This window comes from Apium graveolens, chromosome 2 (genome assembly GCF_009905375.1).
Source record: "Apium graveolens cultivar Ventura chromosome 2, ASM990537v1, whole genome shotgun sequence".
Lineage (NCBI taxonomy): Eukaryota > Viridiplantae > Streptophyta > Magnoliopsida > Apiales > Apiaceae > Apium > Apium graveolens.
The window spans coordinates 7202086-7219211 of record NC_133648.1 but is presented as its reverse complement, the minus strand read 5'-3'; the positions used below and the strand labels follow the sequence as shown (position 1 = coordinate 7219211).

The window sequence follows — 17126 nt, the reverse complement described above, 5'->3', positions numbered from 1 at the left end:
AAAATCCCTTAACTCCCTAAGCCCTAATCCTCCATAACTTTTTGGTTTACACACTCTACGCCATGACATCCACTTCACTCCCTTACTATTCCCCTCACTACCCCATAGGAATGCATTCATTTTTCTTTGAATCTCCTCACATATAGTGACTGGAATTTAAAACAAACTCATCCAGAAACTGGGTATGGTTTGCGCTGCTTAACTCAGTAAGGTTACCTTCCCGTGTTTCGACAACTCCTTATTATACCAACCCTCCAATCGTTGTTGCACTCGGACCGAAAGAAAACCAAATACCTCCATTTTTTTTGCCTACACACATAGGCATACCAAGATATTTCTCAGGTTTTTGGACTTGCTTTACTGATAAACTTTCACACACTTCCCGACAGTTCTCTTCCAGGGTGTTAGGACTGAATACCACCTCAGATTTTTCATAGCTTATAACCTACCCTAACCATGCCTCGTATCTTTGCAACATGCTTTTTAACGTTTGTGCTTCTATTTTTGTTGCTCTCAAAAAGAAATAACAGTCATCTGCGAAAAGTAGGTGAGATATAGATGGCGCATTCCTTGCAATTTTACATCCATGTAGTAAACCACATTTCTCATACTCTCGAATCATAGCACTCAATCCTTCTGCGCAAAGAATATACAAATACAGAGAGATTGGATCTCCTTGTCGTATTCCTCGCTGTGATATCACTTCTCCAAAAATTTCACCATTTCGTAAAAAACTATAAGTTACTATTTTTATATATTGCATCACCCGTTCTACCCATACATCAGGAAACTTAAATCTCCTCATCATCAACTCAAGGAACGACCATTCCAAACGATCATATGCCTTAGAAATATCCACCTTCAACCCAACTACTCCAATTTTTCCTTGCGTTTTTCTCTGAATATAGTGATTAATCTCGTATGCTATCAAAGCATTATCAGTGAGCAAACGGCCTGCAATAAACGTACTTTGATTAACAGATATAAGTGTATCCAACATTGGTTTTAACCTGTTCGCCAATACCTTATGTGACGGCCTCAACCCCGGGGTCAGGAGTTGACGTCACCAACAACAATACTAATAATCATAATTCAGTCCAACTCATTAATAATATATATCTACAACCCCTTTACCAAGAACTTTTCCAGGTTTAAGTATGACTTAGGTTACTCAACTAATACAACCCAAATTACCTTACACAATCCTGACCATTAATTTAATGCAGCAACTCAACATACCTCATCTGGTCTGAACATAACTACCTCAGAGGAGCCTGACATAAAAGGAGCTGGAACTCTGCCCTGACTACCGCGCAAGAATCTCCTAGGCATTTGCAATACATATAAGATATTCTGTAAGGGTGAGCAATTGCTTGCTCAGCAGCACCACTATATGAATAACAAGTAAAACAGTTTGAAGTAAAGCAGTTATATGAACACAATTCATAAATTGCCAGAAACATGTAAAGCGGGTATAAACTGGATATCAAACTAGCATGCTCTGTAAAACAAAAATTAACAGTCGTGTGCTGTGCATAAATACCAGAGTTCAATTTTAGAATGTTATTTTCATTTTCAAACCTTCTGTTCCATTACAGGAACCATAAAACCATTTGTCCCGCTACGGGGACCCAAAACCATTTGTTCCATTACGGGAACCAAAAAACTTGTCCCATCACAGGATCTATAAAAACTTGTTCCTCTCCGGGAACCTCAAAATCACTTGTTCCATTACTGGAACCACAAAATCATCTGTTCCGTTACAGGAACCACTAAATCACAATCAGATATATATTGGATGTTATCTAGGGATGGCTGATCAGGCCTCCACACAAATTATCTAGGATAGTTGGCCGGACTATCACACAAAATGTCTAGTAAAGCTGATCGGGCTTTCACACAAAATTATCGGATCCACAGAGACTAGCTAGGTCTCTGATTATCTATGCTGGACTAATCGATTATGTAATACACGTAACCGAATTAGCCATTTACGCAACGTTATCCAATATCTGATTCGTTTTATCCAGTTTTAAAATCACTTTTACCTATCTCTTGTTAAAATCAATTCTGTCACAACACACTATTCACAACCCCTTTTCCATTTTTAATCACACTTTAGAGATAGGTATTTTCAGAAGTTACTTTTCCCCAAAAACACATATTTAACAACATTTTCAAACACAGGGGATACGTAACTTAAAACGTTTCTGTTCCTGTTCAAAAATAAAACAACATTTCATTCATATATAATGAACCATAAAAGAATGGTCAGGGGTACTTGCCTTGCAGAGCTTTACCACTATTTTTGATCGACCTTGGACTAACTTGGACACTCGGCCTTATCGCCTTACTATCAGACTATCCTGAATCAGAATTCAACGTTCAGGTTCTTCGCTTGGAATCTTACTACGCTTGTCAACTGATCACTAGGTTATCCTTAGTTCGATATCAACTCTTGAGTCCTTCGACTAGATACTATAGACATATCCTCAATACCAATTCTACCCAACGATATTCAAACCCGACTCGTAATTATGTATATTACAATAACACACGCAACAATTAGGGTTCACAATCTCGAAAATCAGTTCAGTGTTCGTTTCCAGAAAATACGTATACTCGTAATTTTACGAAATCAGGGTTATCGATTTGGCAAAATATTCCATCACATTGTACAATCAAGTTTCGCACAAGATATATGTATATCCTTATTTATACTTGCTCGATGTTCCGATAATTATAGGGTATGTCCCGAATTTTTGAATTTAATTTCCAAAAATTCGGGCAGCACCTCCTCTACTTATCGGCCTACCCGTCGAACAACTCGACGTCAACAATCACATCAATCCATAAGTTTTAATACCACATCAACTCACAATCTCGTAATTATTTACGTACAACTCCAATATACCATTTATTTTCAAAAACATTTTATACAAATCATTTTATTTATAAAATTTAGGACTCAGAACATCGTCATCACCGTCCACTGTCGGCTCGCCGAGGCTCATCGCCGACGGCGGTAAAATTTACGGGTACCCGATTAATTCCGGGTCTCCAACATAAATTCTACCGATTAAATTAATAATAATTCCCGCACGAAGTATTTAATATCACTAATTTTACTCAATTAATTCCTGCATAATACCAACATTCCAAATTAAACAAGCCCCAATATGCTGCAATTCGAACAACAGAGACAGCCAAACAACATCAGACACTCGCACACACGCGCGCGGCATGCGTGCAACACACACACTCCCAAGAACACACACACGCAAGCACAGTATACACACACATAATAATCACACACACATCAAATATATATATATATATGTGAATATGTATGTATATATACATATTAACAGAAGCAAAAATGGAACCACTCAAGCCAGCAATCGAAAAGAAAAATGGGGGCCGAAAAATTACCACGGCGGCGGCAGAATCGCCGGAGAACGGGCAAACCGGGGAAGAAAGAACGTAAACAAATAAAAATAGGAAGGAAGAAGAAGGGGGAAGCAGAACAGAGGGAAGTAATCTATAAAACTGCACCTGTGCTCGTACTTGTAAACATATGAGAGAAGTAATCTGTAATTATCCCCTGAATTTCACCATATGTTTCTTTCCATTCCCCATCCTTATTCTTTAATTTTTTAATTTTATTATGTTCCTTCCTTGTAGAGGCAAATTTATGATAGAACCGAGTATTTTTCTCACCATCTCGAAGCCAAAATTGCTTTTCTCTTTGTCTCCCAAAGATCTCCTGTTTTTCTAGCAGCTTCATGTATTGCCAATGAGCATTATTATATTTCTGAATACCACTTGTATCTGTCCTCGAACGGTATCTCTGCATCTCTTTTCCATAAATCCCCATTTGTATTTTTATTTCATGAATTAACCCCCCACCACATTCTTCCAATCTCATACAACATCTCGATATCTTCTCCATCAAATCTCTTGTACCTTCCTCGCTCCAGCATGTCTGCACTATACTTCTACATTCTCTTTCTTCCAACCACATATTTTCAAACTTAAACCTTCTTCCTCGTTGCACATAAACTTTCCTATGCAGTTGTAGCAACAAAGGCAGATGATCCGATGTTGTCACCTCTAGGACTTTAACCTCTACTAATGGAAATATTTCAATCCAACTACTCATTGCCATTCCTCTATCCAACCGCTCCTGAACCCATGTTTGTTGTCCTCTCGATCTCTCCCATATGAACAAATCACCCCAAAAGCCCAAGTCATGTAAACCACAATCCATTATTGCCTCAAAAAAACCTGCCATTAAGCTCCTAGGTCGAGTACTTCCCCCTTGTTTCTCCTCCATAGAAATGATGTCATTAAAATCACCTATTATGCACCACGGCATATCTAAAACCACAGAAAATTCACGAAGCATATACCACGACTCAATACGCCCGGCTCTCTCCGGAAAACCATAATATCCAGTATACCTCCATCGCCCAGCTTGCTCATTACTTGCTTCAAAATCTATAAAATTCTTACAACTATTCAGAATCTGCACCGCGCCTTCGTTTCTCCACAACAAGGCAATTCCCCCCCCCCATGACCTTGAACATCTATAGCAAAAACCCCTGTAAAACCTAATTTTTTCTGACTTTTTCTACCTTATTTGTTTTCGCCAATGTCTCACTAAGGAAAATGAGACTCGGCCTATACTGTTGGTTAAAGTCCAACAAAAGTCTAAATGTTCGTGGGTTGGCCAGCCCACGACAGTTCCAAGCTAGGAGACTCATAATACTTGGCGGGCCTGGACCCCAGGACCCGCCAGTAACAAGTTTTTGGCCCATCTTGCTGTTGTTTCTCATTTAACTGCACAATATTCAGTCTGTTATTCTCTCCAACTACTTCCTTGTCAACCCGCTTTCGTTTTGACTCAATTACTACATTCTCGTTATCAGAATCCTTATCTCCATCCATCTCCTCCACTATTATTTGCTTATCATTTAAACCACATTTATCTCGTGTTTGTTTTATCCTTAATTCACATGATTTGATTAGTATATCAACCTCCCCACCAATCTCGCTGATTTTCCCATCAATTTCCATGAATCTCGCATCTCCCTATCCACCATGACTGTTTGAATCTGCACCTTGCTGTTTCTAGTTACCCCATACACCCTCTCCCCTGCCTGCATTTCGAATCCATCTTGATCCAGCATTTGGTTTCGCACCTTTAGACTGTGCACGTAACCATGTGCCATATGCTTTGTCAATCTGTTTATCATGGTTCGCATAAATAATGGCACAATCCCTTTCAGAATGCCCGATAATGCCACAAACAAAATAAAATGTACCCATTTTCTCATACTTAAAATTTATCCAGCTCCAGTTATTTCCTTCTCGCTTTATCTTCATCCTCCGTTTTAATGGCTTTTCAGTATTTAGTACTACCCGAATCCTTATATACGGTCTCCACCCCCCGTCAAACGTTCCTCGCTCTGATTTGACATACTTCCCCAATGATGCTCCTATATTCTTCAAAATATTCTCATAAATAAATCCCCTAGGCATATCATGTATTTGTATCCACATTTCCATATCCCGTAACTGAAACATACTTAGATCTTCCCCATTTGGTACTTCTGGTAACACGAGCATCGATTGTTCAAAAGACCAAGGACCTCCTTCCAGAACCTTTTGCATATCCAACTTATGAAAGAATATGAATGAATATTTCATACCCCCATATCATAAAATTCCATACCTTCTCTCGGTCTCCACAATGACGCCATCAAGTTTTGCATAGCTTGAAAATTTATGTTTTTCTCCGTCAAAAACCTTCCGACCAACATATACGTTGGCTTCTGTTCAACAATCTCATTACTTGCCACCACTATTTCATCATCCTCCTCATCCTCAATTACAAGTTTTGCATACATTTCTTCCAACGATGCTTCAGGGCGTGACATGCTTCCCTTTCGATAAATAATGATAACACAGAAAATCAAAATATTTATGTTTAATTTGATTATGATTAATAGCTAGAACACAAGAGAGAAAACTGTCATATAGATAGAGAGGAAAAAACTGTCATATAGACAGAGAGGAAAAAACTGTCTTTAGTTATAGAAGCACCTCAAACACCAAATTCTCCCACAAACTCTCTGGATGTGGATATGATCAACACATCAATTTCTGATTCCCCTTCTTTAACTCTGTTGGGGAAGCCAAAATCTAGTGCAAGTGAGCATCATCTTTTGGATGATTTGTTGGCTCACTTGCCAATTCTTTCAGGAACTGTTGATACATCTGTGCCAAAATTCTCATCAATCTGCACAGAGTCCATAATAGTTTCCACTCCAAACTCATTTATTCCTACTCTCTCGATAAATATTGTTTATCCGTCGAGTAGTGATTGTATCCCGATGGATAAGCTTAACAGCAGTTATCCGTCGGATAGTCAAACTGCTAACCCGACGGATATCCCTTATCTGTCGAGTGTCTCTGCACAACGTCAAATTTCATCAATTATCTCAAGTGCAGAAGACTTAGTGGTAGTACAATCACTCCTAGGATTGAGGGAAGAGAGTGTTATGAGTGAGAGTCTGGGTTGCTCCCAGGAAAAAGGAGAGGACAAGAGTGAAAATATGCAATCCAGTTCTTCAGGATTGGCAAAAGAGAGTGTGAGGAGTACCACCTTAGATGGTGAAGGTGAGGGTATGAGGGTGGGGATCCAAGGTGAGACCTTGATGCAACAAAAGAGAGATAATGAGAGAAATGCAGGCACAGGAGATATAAGGGTGGATGTCATTGCAAGTGAGTTAATGAATGTCCAGGATGCAGACAGGGAGGAACTATCTCAGCAACCTCAAACTATTATAGATTATACCTCCTTTGATGCTGAGACATTTAGTCACCATGTTCCAGCATATCAACTTCTAGCTGAACAGGGCAATGACAATACAGAAAGGATGCTCAACTTGGTGCACACCACACAGTCAATGCTAAGAGCTAAGGATGCCATCACAGCTTTACCCTCTACAGCTGGTGATGTTGATTATGAGACTGGTGGTTCAGAAGAATTCTTTGGAGGTGAAGGTGGAGATAGTGAAGAAGAGCCATTGGACATAGGGGGAGAAGTAGGTTCTAGTTCAAGATCAGGCATGCCATCTTGGGTATTTTCAAAGCACTGTGATGAACACTACTTCAAGACAACCCTGATTCAACTCATAAATCAGACAAATTCTGCTCTTCAAATCACCACAAATGCCAACACCAAAAAGCTCCTTCAAGCACATCTTGCTTCTCTGCAACTATAAAAAATACAAGGTTTTCAATATGCTCGAGATGTCAACACTATCAAAGGCGATATTGATGTGATGAAAAAGGCCATTTCTGACAAGATGGACTCTAAACTTCCAGAAGCTACAATGCTTGACATTAAGGGACAGCTCAGGAAAAATTCTGATCTTGCCACAAAGATAGATGCCTTGGATACAAGAATGACAGCAATGGAAGCATCTCTTACAGCAATTCATCTACACCAAGCTCAATAAACAGACTTGCTTCAGAAACTAGTGGTTGCACAAACCTCCTCCTCTACTCAGCTTGATGATAACAAAAAGGGGGAGATAGAGAGTTCTAGGAGTGAGGGGGAGCAAAAAGTTCTCAACATTCAAGTTAACAAAGTAATTGTGCCTATAATTACTATCTCAAAGCCATCAGCTAAGGACAGCATTGATCTGATAAATAAAGTAGCAGCCAATATAAGAGCAGCTGAAAAGGAGCAGTTGAATCCAATCAACTGGGAGAAAATTGATGAGGATATTCAAAAGAAGTTTGTGCTAGCAAAGAAGCCAGAAAAGTCAGCCATTCATCACTCTCAAGTCAGGCAAATCTCTGTGAATGAAATGAGCATGAACTATCTGGAAAGAGGATAACCATGCTGCATCAAATCTCCAAAGGCTGAAGTACTTTTGAAGCCAAGGGTGAACTATCCAAAATCATCACCAAAGAACCTTTTGGATACAGTGTATGAGACGTCAAATCCTGATGAGAAGAAACTGTTATCAAGATCCATTGCCTTCTACAAGGATCCAACTTATTCAGCTTTGAAAAGGAGAATTGCTAAAGTTTTCAAGAATGGTAAAGAAATTTGTGTGGTGGCTGAACATCCTCAATTTGCTGAAGCAAAGAGAGAAGAAAAGGCAAGATTGAAGCAAGAAAAGAAGCAAGCTGCTCTAATTGCTAAAAAGGCCAAACAAAAGAAAGAGCAAGCTGCTATCTTGGCCAAGCTACAAGCTGTGAAACCAACACAACAAATTCATGCTCAACCATCTGAAATCACTGAATCTCAAGATCCAAAGAAGCAAGTTGAAGCACAACAGAAGAAATCTCACAGATACAGGGAATTGGCCAAAAGAACCAAAAGAAAATTGAACTTTGTTGGTAAGGAATTGGAGGATCAGTTTCCCAAGGAATCCACTCCAACTACAACTCAAGCATCAAAACCCTCAGTGGTATTTTAAGACATTAAGGTGGTGGATCCTTGCAGGAACATTCATGGTGAACCTATTGTGTCTAAGGATGAACCAATAGACTGGGTACCAATTCTTGACTTCAATTTGCCAATCCTTAACAAGCCAAAGAGAACAAAGTCAAGAGCAGTCAAGAAAGTGAAGTTGTCACCTCTCAAATCCAAATCTCTAACCAAAACTCAATCCGAAGTCAACAAGGGAGATTACATGTACTTATGTGACATCAAGGAATTCTCTAATCTAAACCTCTATCTAGATGAACTGGAAGAAGTTAGAGGGATTGATGCCTATAGGAATCTACCTGAAAGGTTAATTTTCAAGTACAAGGGAGGAAATGAGATTCAATGACCACTTCACAGGATCCTTCAAGAAAGCCAATCTATGTTGATAAAGGTTTATTCATCATTTAAGAAGAACTTTGGTTTCAATGTAACTGCAAGAAGACTTGTTTTAAAGAAGATTGAAGAACTGAGGAGTATTAGAGCTAAAGATGCACTCCCAAAGACTCTAACCATTCCTTACACAGGGAGTAGAATGCATCTAAGGCCCTACTGCCTGATGGAGTTCATGGATGACAAAGGAGTTAGAAGATTTTTCATATTAGAAGACCAATTGAGCATCTCTAGCAATGAGACTCTTTTGGAAATGCAAGAAAAAACTAAATCTCTCAGAATCAGATGAACTGGAATTCCACAGACAGCTCCAAAATCAGATAGAGGAAAACAATAGAAAGCTTGGAAAGAGATCTAGACCTTCAAGGAATTAGATTAATCTGCTCAGGCTAGAGGAGCATCTTAAAAATGACTGTGAGCTAATCTTTGTGCATTTTGTTATTTGAAGCACTTTACAGTTTTATCTACTTACTTTTTAAGTTGTATTTTTTAGGGTGTTTTGTTATCATCAAGTTTCTCTTAATTTATGGCTACAATTCCAGTAGACATAAATTGGGGGAGATTTTTGTGGATATGTTGTGAACTTGATGATTTCATTAACCAAAATACCTTAGTAGATTTTACTTAGTGAAAAATGTAGCACTCGACGGATAAGGAATATAGTCCCGACGGATGACTCAATATAGTCACGATGGATGATGATTAATTATCCATCGAGTGAGTAGCTTGTGTAATAATGAGTCTGTAGCACATTTCTGCATACATCTTGTTTAGATTCTGTAGTAGCACTCAAGTCATGTTGACTTTAATTAGATATGCAGAATAGGTTGATTAATTTTACATAGATGATGTCTTGTAATTCTGCATAAATGAAATAAAGTCAAGTGCCAGATAGCTACCCGACGGATAAACAACAATGCCACTCGACGGATGATCAATAAGGCAACCCGACGGATGATCATGTACCCAACGGATAATCAATTCAAATATCTGTTGACAGTGACAACACAGTCACATGCGTCGAGTGTATGCAAAAAGAATGTGGAAGCCTATTCAACTGGGTTTTAGAGAACAAAGAAACATTGTCATTTCCATGCTATTATGAAGATATTCAAAGATGCTGGAACAGAGTAATGAATCAGCATAGTATTAGACTTGATAGGTTTTGTTTTATTATCTTGTCTTATTACTTTATAATCTTGGTGATATATAAACCAAGAAGTAGCAAATAGGAGGATACTAAGCAAGAACATTACCTCAGAGAAACAATTGTAAGCTGCATCCTTAGCATTCTTATGTAAACTTAGTTGTTCATATTTGTAAGCAGCTGTGAGCTAATCTTGCTACACAAAGTTCTCTTGATATAATATATATCTCTGGTGGATACATTCAAATCCACCAGAAAGTTTTTAAAGACTTGAGTTTTTAATTACTTGTGTTTTGATTTTACTAACTTCTTATTCCGCACTTTGCAAATCAAACACTTATTTATTATTAAGATAGAACATTTTATAATTTGTGAAAAAGGTTCAAGAATTCCATTCAACCCCCCTTCTGTAATTCTTGTTGCATTGTTAGGGACTAACAACAATAAATACGGGGCAACAGTTACAATATATTCAGAATATCTAATCAAACAAACACCACAGAATAATACGAAGCAACAGATAGTCACTTACAACACCTAAACACATAAGTAATACAGAGCAACGAGTAGTTACTTACAGATATAAGCAAATAAGTAATCAGAGCAATGAAAATTTACTTGCCTCAATCATGCAAACATAAAATTCACATTAGAACACAAAATCAATCCTTAGCAACCCATCAAAAATGAAACATCTAAAATCTCGATCTTCTCCATGATTCAAATTCTGATCAAATCTGTTATTTCTCTTTTGAACCCTCTAAACGACGCTTTCTTGAAAAACACGAAAGTTCTAGATAACGAAAAGAGCTTTCCGAAAAATTTAGAATCAACAAATTCTGACTTACGATAAATTTTCTACGAATTTTATAAGACTGCTGATTTTTGCAGAGAAGAGCCCAACGAATTTTATGAATAAAAAAAAGGAAGACGAATAAGAAGTATTTATAACGATACAAAACCCTATATCTTAACCTACAAGTTATCCATATTAGAATATGATCCAAATTTAGGCCCATAAATCTAATTCTATTTTAAATCCTAGTCCTTATCTAATTTTAATCCTTTTATTCGATTATTCAATTATTAATCTAATTTTAAAAATTACGGAATATTACACATACTCTATGCAATTTGTCAAGGCATGTATTTTTTCATACTATCATTAGAGAATTTATTGATTATTTCAAGCACTTTAATCAGGCGCAAGTTGAATTTGTTAAGAAGTCTGTGAATGGTGTCATTCATTTGTTAGATAGAGCAACACATTATACGTCAGATGTTAAGGGATGGGTTAATGTTGCTCTTGATTTTTATCTTGGAAGCTTTAATTTTAGACTCGATTTGATTATTGCAAGTATGTTAAATTTTTAAAAAAAAACTATGTGAGCTACTGGCACAATACACATGTAAGATTTACTATCCGGGTTATTTTATCATTTATGGGGGCATGAACCCTTTGGAATGCACACACATATGTACTCCATGCTTATGAGCTGTAAATAAGGCAAATAGTTGTCCTAAATGGTATATCGGTTACCTACCCATTTCGTTGTGTTAAAGTGGTTTTCATTGTAAATTTACTTGCAATAACAAAACAAAGTTTTAATTGTTTACTCAATGTTTATATTTAGGAAGTAAAATAGTTTGCATCTAATTTTTTAATTTTGTAATTATTAATTTATATTTTATTTATATACAAGTTTTATGAACATTTAATAAATTTGAGAAGTGTTCATTAATATTGTTTACATTTCTTAACTTCAATATGGTAATGATGATATCAAAAAATAAATGAAATAAACTAATATACGTATATATTTTAAAAAAAATATTCACGTATTGTGAGGCAAAAATCGAATTTTGATAAGGAGGAATTTAACATGTGATTAATGATATTTTCAAATCTATTTTATTAGTCTTATAACTATTTCCCTTTAAAACATGTGATTTATAGTACACAAAATCTCAATCTTTACCCATCAAATTTTGTAGAATAAGATTGTAGTTTGTATAAATATTAATTTTAATTTTATTTAATTGAATATAAAAAGTACTTATGGTTATTATGAGACCACATTTATTTACAAATTTACCTTGGAAATATCACTCTAATATTTTTGGTACTTAACATTTCTTATATTGAGCTAAAAATTGTTTTATGGCCCGTTTAGGAAACTGGATTTCATTTAAAATTCTGGATTTGATCAAATAAGTTGTTTGGTAATTTGGATTTGAATTTCATTTGAAATCCAGGACATTCAAATATTAGTATAAATATGAGAATTTCAAATGACAACTCAAATCTTGTCATTTGAAATCCCTCATTTGAAATGAAATGCAAGTTTTCAAAAGCTCTCTTATATTATTCAATGCATAGCAAAATAATTCATTTTTTATTATACTTAGTTATACAATATTTTTAATATAAATTTGAAAGATGAAGTATATGATATATGTTCGGTTGAAAAAATCTCAGCCCAAGTATATATAGTTGCTAAAAAATAGCTTTTTACTTGCTTTGTATCTTCACGATAAAAGTAACTAAAATAAGAAGGTTACAATGAGGTCGTATTTATATTTGATAACATAATCTTTGACATCAAGAATAAAAAAATTCCCCGCATAGTTCTTAGTCTGTAACAGTTTATCTATTCCCACAGGTTTTTCAAATATAAGCATGACACCACTCTGTCTTGTTCAAATTTCATCAAAAATAGTATGAATACGAAAAAAATTACTATGAAATTAAGGAAAGAAATATAAATCAAACTTTATTTTTCTTATAAATTATTAGTCACAAAATTATAAGAATGACACCTTTTCACCTTTTAAAGCAATATGTGCTTTACACAGAAAAGATACCATTGTGTTTACAAATAAAAACCATGTTTATTCCAAATATAAAATAGAAATAGAAACCATGTGTATTCCCCTATCAAGTCCAATAATAAAAATTATGAGCCAAGGTCCCTACTTCTGAAGAAGCATATCCAGATAACTCATGGACTCAAACAATGATCCACTGTTATTAGCTAAAACATTTACCTCAAAATCAGATACGCCATAATCTTCCACACTAACTGATTCAGCAGTCCCAACTTGCTTACTGATGCTACCTCCAGAGGAAAACCCAACTATTACATTTGACTCGGCTGAAGTCGGGCTCTTGCTTTGGCACACATTGTTAAACATAGTCTTCATATAGTTCTCAAACAGGGAACTGGGCTTCGGTATGTTTTTACTTTTCTGTATAGCATTGATGCACTTCCGCTTGGTGGCGTTCCATCGATTCTTGATATCGGTCTCGCTACGCCCCGGGAGCAGCTTTGAAATTTCAACCCACTTGTTGCCCATCTTTTCATGGGCCCGGATCAGCTGCATATCCTCCTCCTCAGTCCAAGCCCCTTTCTGTAATATAAATTTAAAAATATGTAATTTACTTTCATAAGAAATTAATTAATAAAATGTTACATGATTCGTGGTGTAGAGTGTTAAACAAAAACATCATAATGCAAGACTTTTATATCATCACAATAAAAGAGATATTCAAAAAGGTGATACATCATAAAAAATCCTAGAAACTGAATAAACAATCAGTTAAATATTAAAAAATATAAGAAAATTAAATACAAAAGGTAATGAAATCTCCTATAGATACAATATAGATAAATAAAAATATAACTGACATGTTTCATCTTTAAATGGCAACTTGTTATATTTAAAGCAATAAAATCTAATATTCAGATGACATGCATATGTGTCATGATTAATTTACAAATTGTATTGTCAAAATGTAAAGTGCAACCATGTGTGCTGAGTTAATAATGACCTCATGGAATGAGAATCTAAAGTACAGATTGGTGATGTTTGTAAATACTTCAAAGACTTTATTATAATTCTCAAGTTATGTACTTTCTAAAATTTTCTATCAAAAAATATCTTATTTATTTTGGGTATACAAATATTTCTTAGTATTATATTAAGAGAGAATAGTTTAACAATAATTGGTGAAGAAAAATAAAACCTTGAGTCCAGGCTTAAGATGATTATTGTATCGTTCCCTTAACTGCTTCCCAAGCCTCCCGGGCATCATCCTAGCAATGTAACTCCACTTCTTATTTCCGTACTTGTGCACTAAATTCAACAGCATTCTGTAAAAAAATTCAAATAGTATTTATTGCAAAAGATTTTTCGCATTAATTACAAATTAATTTCATCAAATCTTTACTTACACAATAATCGTAAAATTTATTAGTAATTAAAATCAGATTTACCTGTCTTCTTCCTGGATCCAATGCCCTTTAATGCCATTCTTATATTTTCTCTCATTATTTCTCTTGGCCCTTCCATCACCCACTATCTTATCTACATTCATGCATGAATTCGCTAAATCCGATGAACCAAATTCTTGGATGTTGACATGAGGATTAATTGCACGAGTTTGGACATGCATTGGAGGCATGAGTTGTTGTGATGTGTTCGGATGAATAAAACCAGGATACTGCTTATACAAACTAACATCATTTGATGATGAAGTAACTGCTAATCCGTTATTTTTTGAGTAATCAGCATGATTGACACCTGGTGCAGAAATTGATGAAGCAAGTAGATTTGGATTCGAATAAAAATCCTGAATATACGGGTTTAAAGATGATCTTCCACTAGTAAATGCTTGATGAGCAAAGTTTGTAAAGTTTATATTCATAGGATTCTTTTGAGATGAGTTATAAGTAACTTGTTGATTTGAGAAAATATTATTTTGATGAGGATTCACCGGATTCTTTCCATACATAAAGGGTTTTGATTTAGAAACAAAATTCTGACTTAAAAATTTTGACTGAAGCACCATTTTTTCTGGGTAGAAGCAATGGGATGTGCGAGTAGTGAAAATAATGAGAAAAGGGAGTGATAGTTATATGGCTATGTTTTCCTGAATTGAACAGACTGGTGGATCATACATATATTTATAGTGAGTTACAAATTATAGTGTATCTGGTTAGAATGATCGTGACCGTCGGTATGAAGTCTAATCCATCGAAGGAGAATTAGAGTTGAGAAGTGAGAGAAATCTTAGTTGTCTTACCGAAATCAAACATCAGCTTGACATATGGAATACTTAGGTTGTTATTAGTAGTTTTTGTGTTGCATGACGTGTTATATGACGGCTTAGGTGACGTGTAATAATTGCTATATACAAAAAAGATTATCAAATGTTTTTTATTTTAAATACATTTTATTTTCAGAAATAAATGAAATGTAAAAAAACTTTATATAATTTACAATTTAAATAAATACTCCATATTTATATGTATATGATTTTTTTATAATATTTCAATCTGCTTACTAGACGTATAATTAATAATTAATTTCTTTTTTCATTTATCTTCTATTTTACTTTTACATTTTAAACTCAGGCAAGATATATGAATAAATCTCATACATGTATTAGGGGAATCTTGAACAAAATTTATTTTTCTAATACAAATGGAAAATGTATAATTTATAAAATAATATTTCATTTTTTTAAATATAATGTTAAAATGCATGAAAAATATTTTTTCTTTGATTCATCAATATATAAATAATAATATCATATTTCCCAAAGTAAAATATGATGAAGCAATTTAAAATTTCACATACTTTGATCTAGCATCATGCGTACCTATCAATATACATGTGAAGGGGGCATATTTCCGCCATTAAGTATTTGAGGCAATTAACTTTCAAATATAGTTAATTTCGTCATCTATTCTTAATAAATCGGAAAAGCGTGTAATATCAACTCACTTTCTTTCAAAGTAAATTAAATTTAAATTTTATGAAATCTAACTAGTGATCATCTTACGTCAATCTGTAGTAATCAATTTTATAAATTAATCAATCTTGCAACCCAGCTAAGGAATTTAAGATTAAAATCAGAAATTTTTTGAAAAAAATTTATTAAATATCCAAAAAAATAGTAACAACTTCAATATGCATTATTTTTTGAAAATTAGATAAACCAACACCCAAACTTTAGAATCTTGAAATCGCACATAGAAAAAAATTAATTACAAAAATTCAAAATATCCAAAAAAAACTATTACAAATAATCTAGATAGTCTCCAAAATATTATTGAGATATTATCCAATTTCTACCATGTGTGGTAGGGGCTAAAATGACCAGGTGGTCGGGCTGGGCCAGGTTAAAAGTAGAAGGTACTTAGTAGATATTGAGTGTAATACAGGGGGAATGTGTTTTTCTTGATTTTTAGTCTTTTTAAGAGTGATTTGGAAAGTTGGTGAACAGAGCATTTTGAGTGTAGAGATATTACGCATAGCTGAATATAAAGAAAATGCACAACAAACACAGTATTTCAAGCCTCACTTAATTTTTATTAAAATTAAGTATGTTGTGACGCCCTCCGAACCCGGGCCAAAAGTTTGGGGTTCATGACACACACACACAAACATTATAAACTTGTTTATAAAATAATATATGTAATGACCCTACACCACACAACCACGGATCACAACAGGTTAAAGTATAAACATAATCCATAAGCTTACTTACATTACAACGTACCAAATCCCAACTAATTTAACTTACATCTGATTAACAAACATTATTACAAACTTTCAAACTCAAAATTAAAACAAAAGTCTCCTGTTAGCTTATTCCTTCTCAACCTGAAATCCTAGCTCGCGCGCTGGTCTGGGGATCCTCGCTACCAGTAACTTCCTTATTTACTAGAAAAGAACATAAACAGATTCGTAAGAGTGAGCTAACTAGATCAACAAGTCACAGTGACAATACTGAGATTAAACAATGATCAAATGAAAAGATTTAGGGAATCAAGTTTCTTGTTAAGCAATGATTAGATTTGGATATTCACTTTTTAATTTAAAAAAAACAAGGTTATGCTGCTGATTACTCACACACTAACCTCGAGCAAGGCACACAACTCTGCTCTATAAACTGGATCCAAGGCATATATTGGCCTAAAATGACCACCAATCTGGCCTGACCATAAATATGGTCCATATTTTAGAAAACCATCCAATTCTATAAGAATATAATAATAAACAATGTAA

General features: G+C 34.9%; 3 protein-coding genes across 3 annotated transcripts; all 3 read right to left on the bottom strand.

The window, feature by feature from the left end:
• Positions 1-445: 445 nt before the first annotated feature.
• On the bottom strand, positions 446-5079 carry LOC141685013 (uncharacterized). The gene is made up of 3 exons (XM_074490141.1): positions 4772-5079; positions 3556-4589; positions 446-954 (listed from the first exon to the last, which is right to left on the bottom strand). The coding sequence occupies exons 1-3, from the start codon at positions 5077-5079 to the stop codon at positions 446-448; spliced, it is 1851 nt and encodes a 616-aa protein (XP_074346242.1).
• A 54-nt stretch (positions 5080-5133) lies between these two features.
• On the bottom strand, positions 5134-5942 carry LOC141685007 (uncharacterized). Its single transcript, XM_074490135.1, has 2 exons — positions 5715-5942; positions 5134-5667 (listed from the first exon to the last, which is right to left on the bottom strand). The coding sequence occupies exons 1-2, from the start codon at positions 5940-5942 to the stop codon at positions 5134-5136; spliced, it is 762 nt and encodes a 253-aa protein (XP_074346236.1).
• Positions 5943-12986: 7044 nt separating this feature from the next.
• Positions 12987-14973, bottom strand: LOC141705795 (uncharacterized). Its single transcript, XM_074508685.1, has 3 exons — positions 14327-14973; positions 14077-14203; positions 12987-13460 (listed from the first exon to the last, which is right to left on the bottom strand). The coding sequence occupies exons 1-3, from the start codon at positions 14899-14901 to the stop codon at positions 13023-13025; spliced, it is 1140 nt and encodes a 379-aa protein (XP_074364786.1). The 5' UTR covers positions 14902-14973; the 3' UTR covers positions 12987-13022.
• Positions 14974-17126: the final 2153 nt, after the last annotated feature.

What these genes read in the sequence shown, in the direction of transcription:
- LOC141685013 (XM_074490141.1), bottom strand. Translation starts at nt 5,079, where the DNA reads ATGGAAATTGATGGGAAAATCAGCGAGATTGGTGGGGAGGTTGATATA. An exon ending in CTGGGGTCCAGGCCCGCCAA is followed by an intron (nt 4,590 to 4,771) that starts GTATTATGAGTC and finishes TTTTTGCTATAG; the next exon opens with ATGTTCAAGGTCATGGGGGG. An exon ending in GTTTACAAGTACGAGCACAG is followed by an intron (nt 955 to 3,555) that starts GTGCAGTTTTAT and finishes CGTTTATTGCAG; the next exon opens with GCCGTTTGCTCACTGATAAT.
- LOC141685007 (XM_074490135.1), bottom strand. Translation starts at nt 5,942, where the DNA reads ATGTCACGCCCTGAAGCATCGTTGGAAGAAATGTATGCAAAACTTGTA. An exon ending in TGGAATTTTATGATATGGGG is followed by an intron (nt 5,668 to 5,714) that starts GTATGAAATATT and finishes GATATGCAAAAG; the next exon opens with GTTCTGGAAGGAGGTCCTTG.
- LOC141705795 (XM_074508685.1), bottom strand. Translation starts at nt 14,901, where the DNA reads ATGGTGCTTCAGTCAAAATTTTTAAGTCAGAATTTTGTTTCTAAATCA. An exon ending in TGGATCCAGGAAGAAGACAG is followed by an intron (nt 14,204 to 14,326) that starts GTAAATCTGATT and finishes ATTTTTTTACAG; the next exon opens with AATGCTGTTGAATTTAGTGC. An exon ending in ATCTTAAGCCTGGACTCAAG is followed by an intron (nt 13,461 to 14,076) that starts GTTTTATTTTTC and finishes TTTATATTACAG; the next exon opens with AAAGGGGCTTGGACTGAGGA.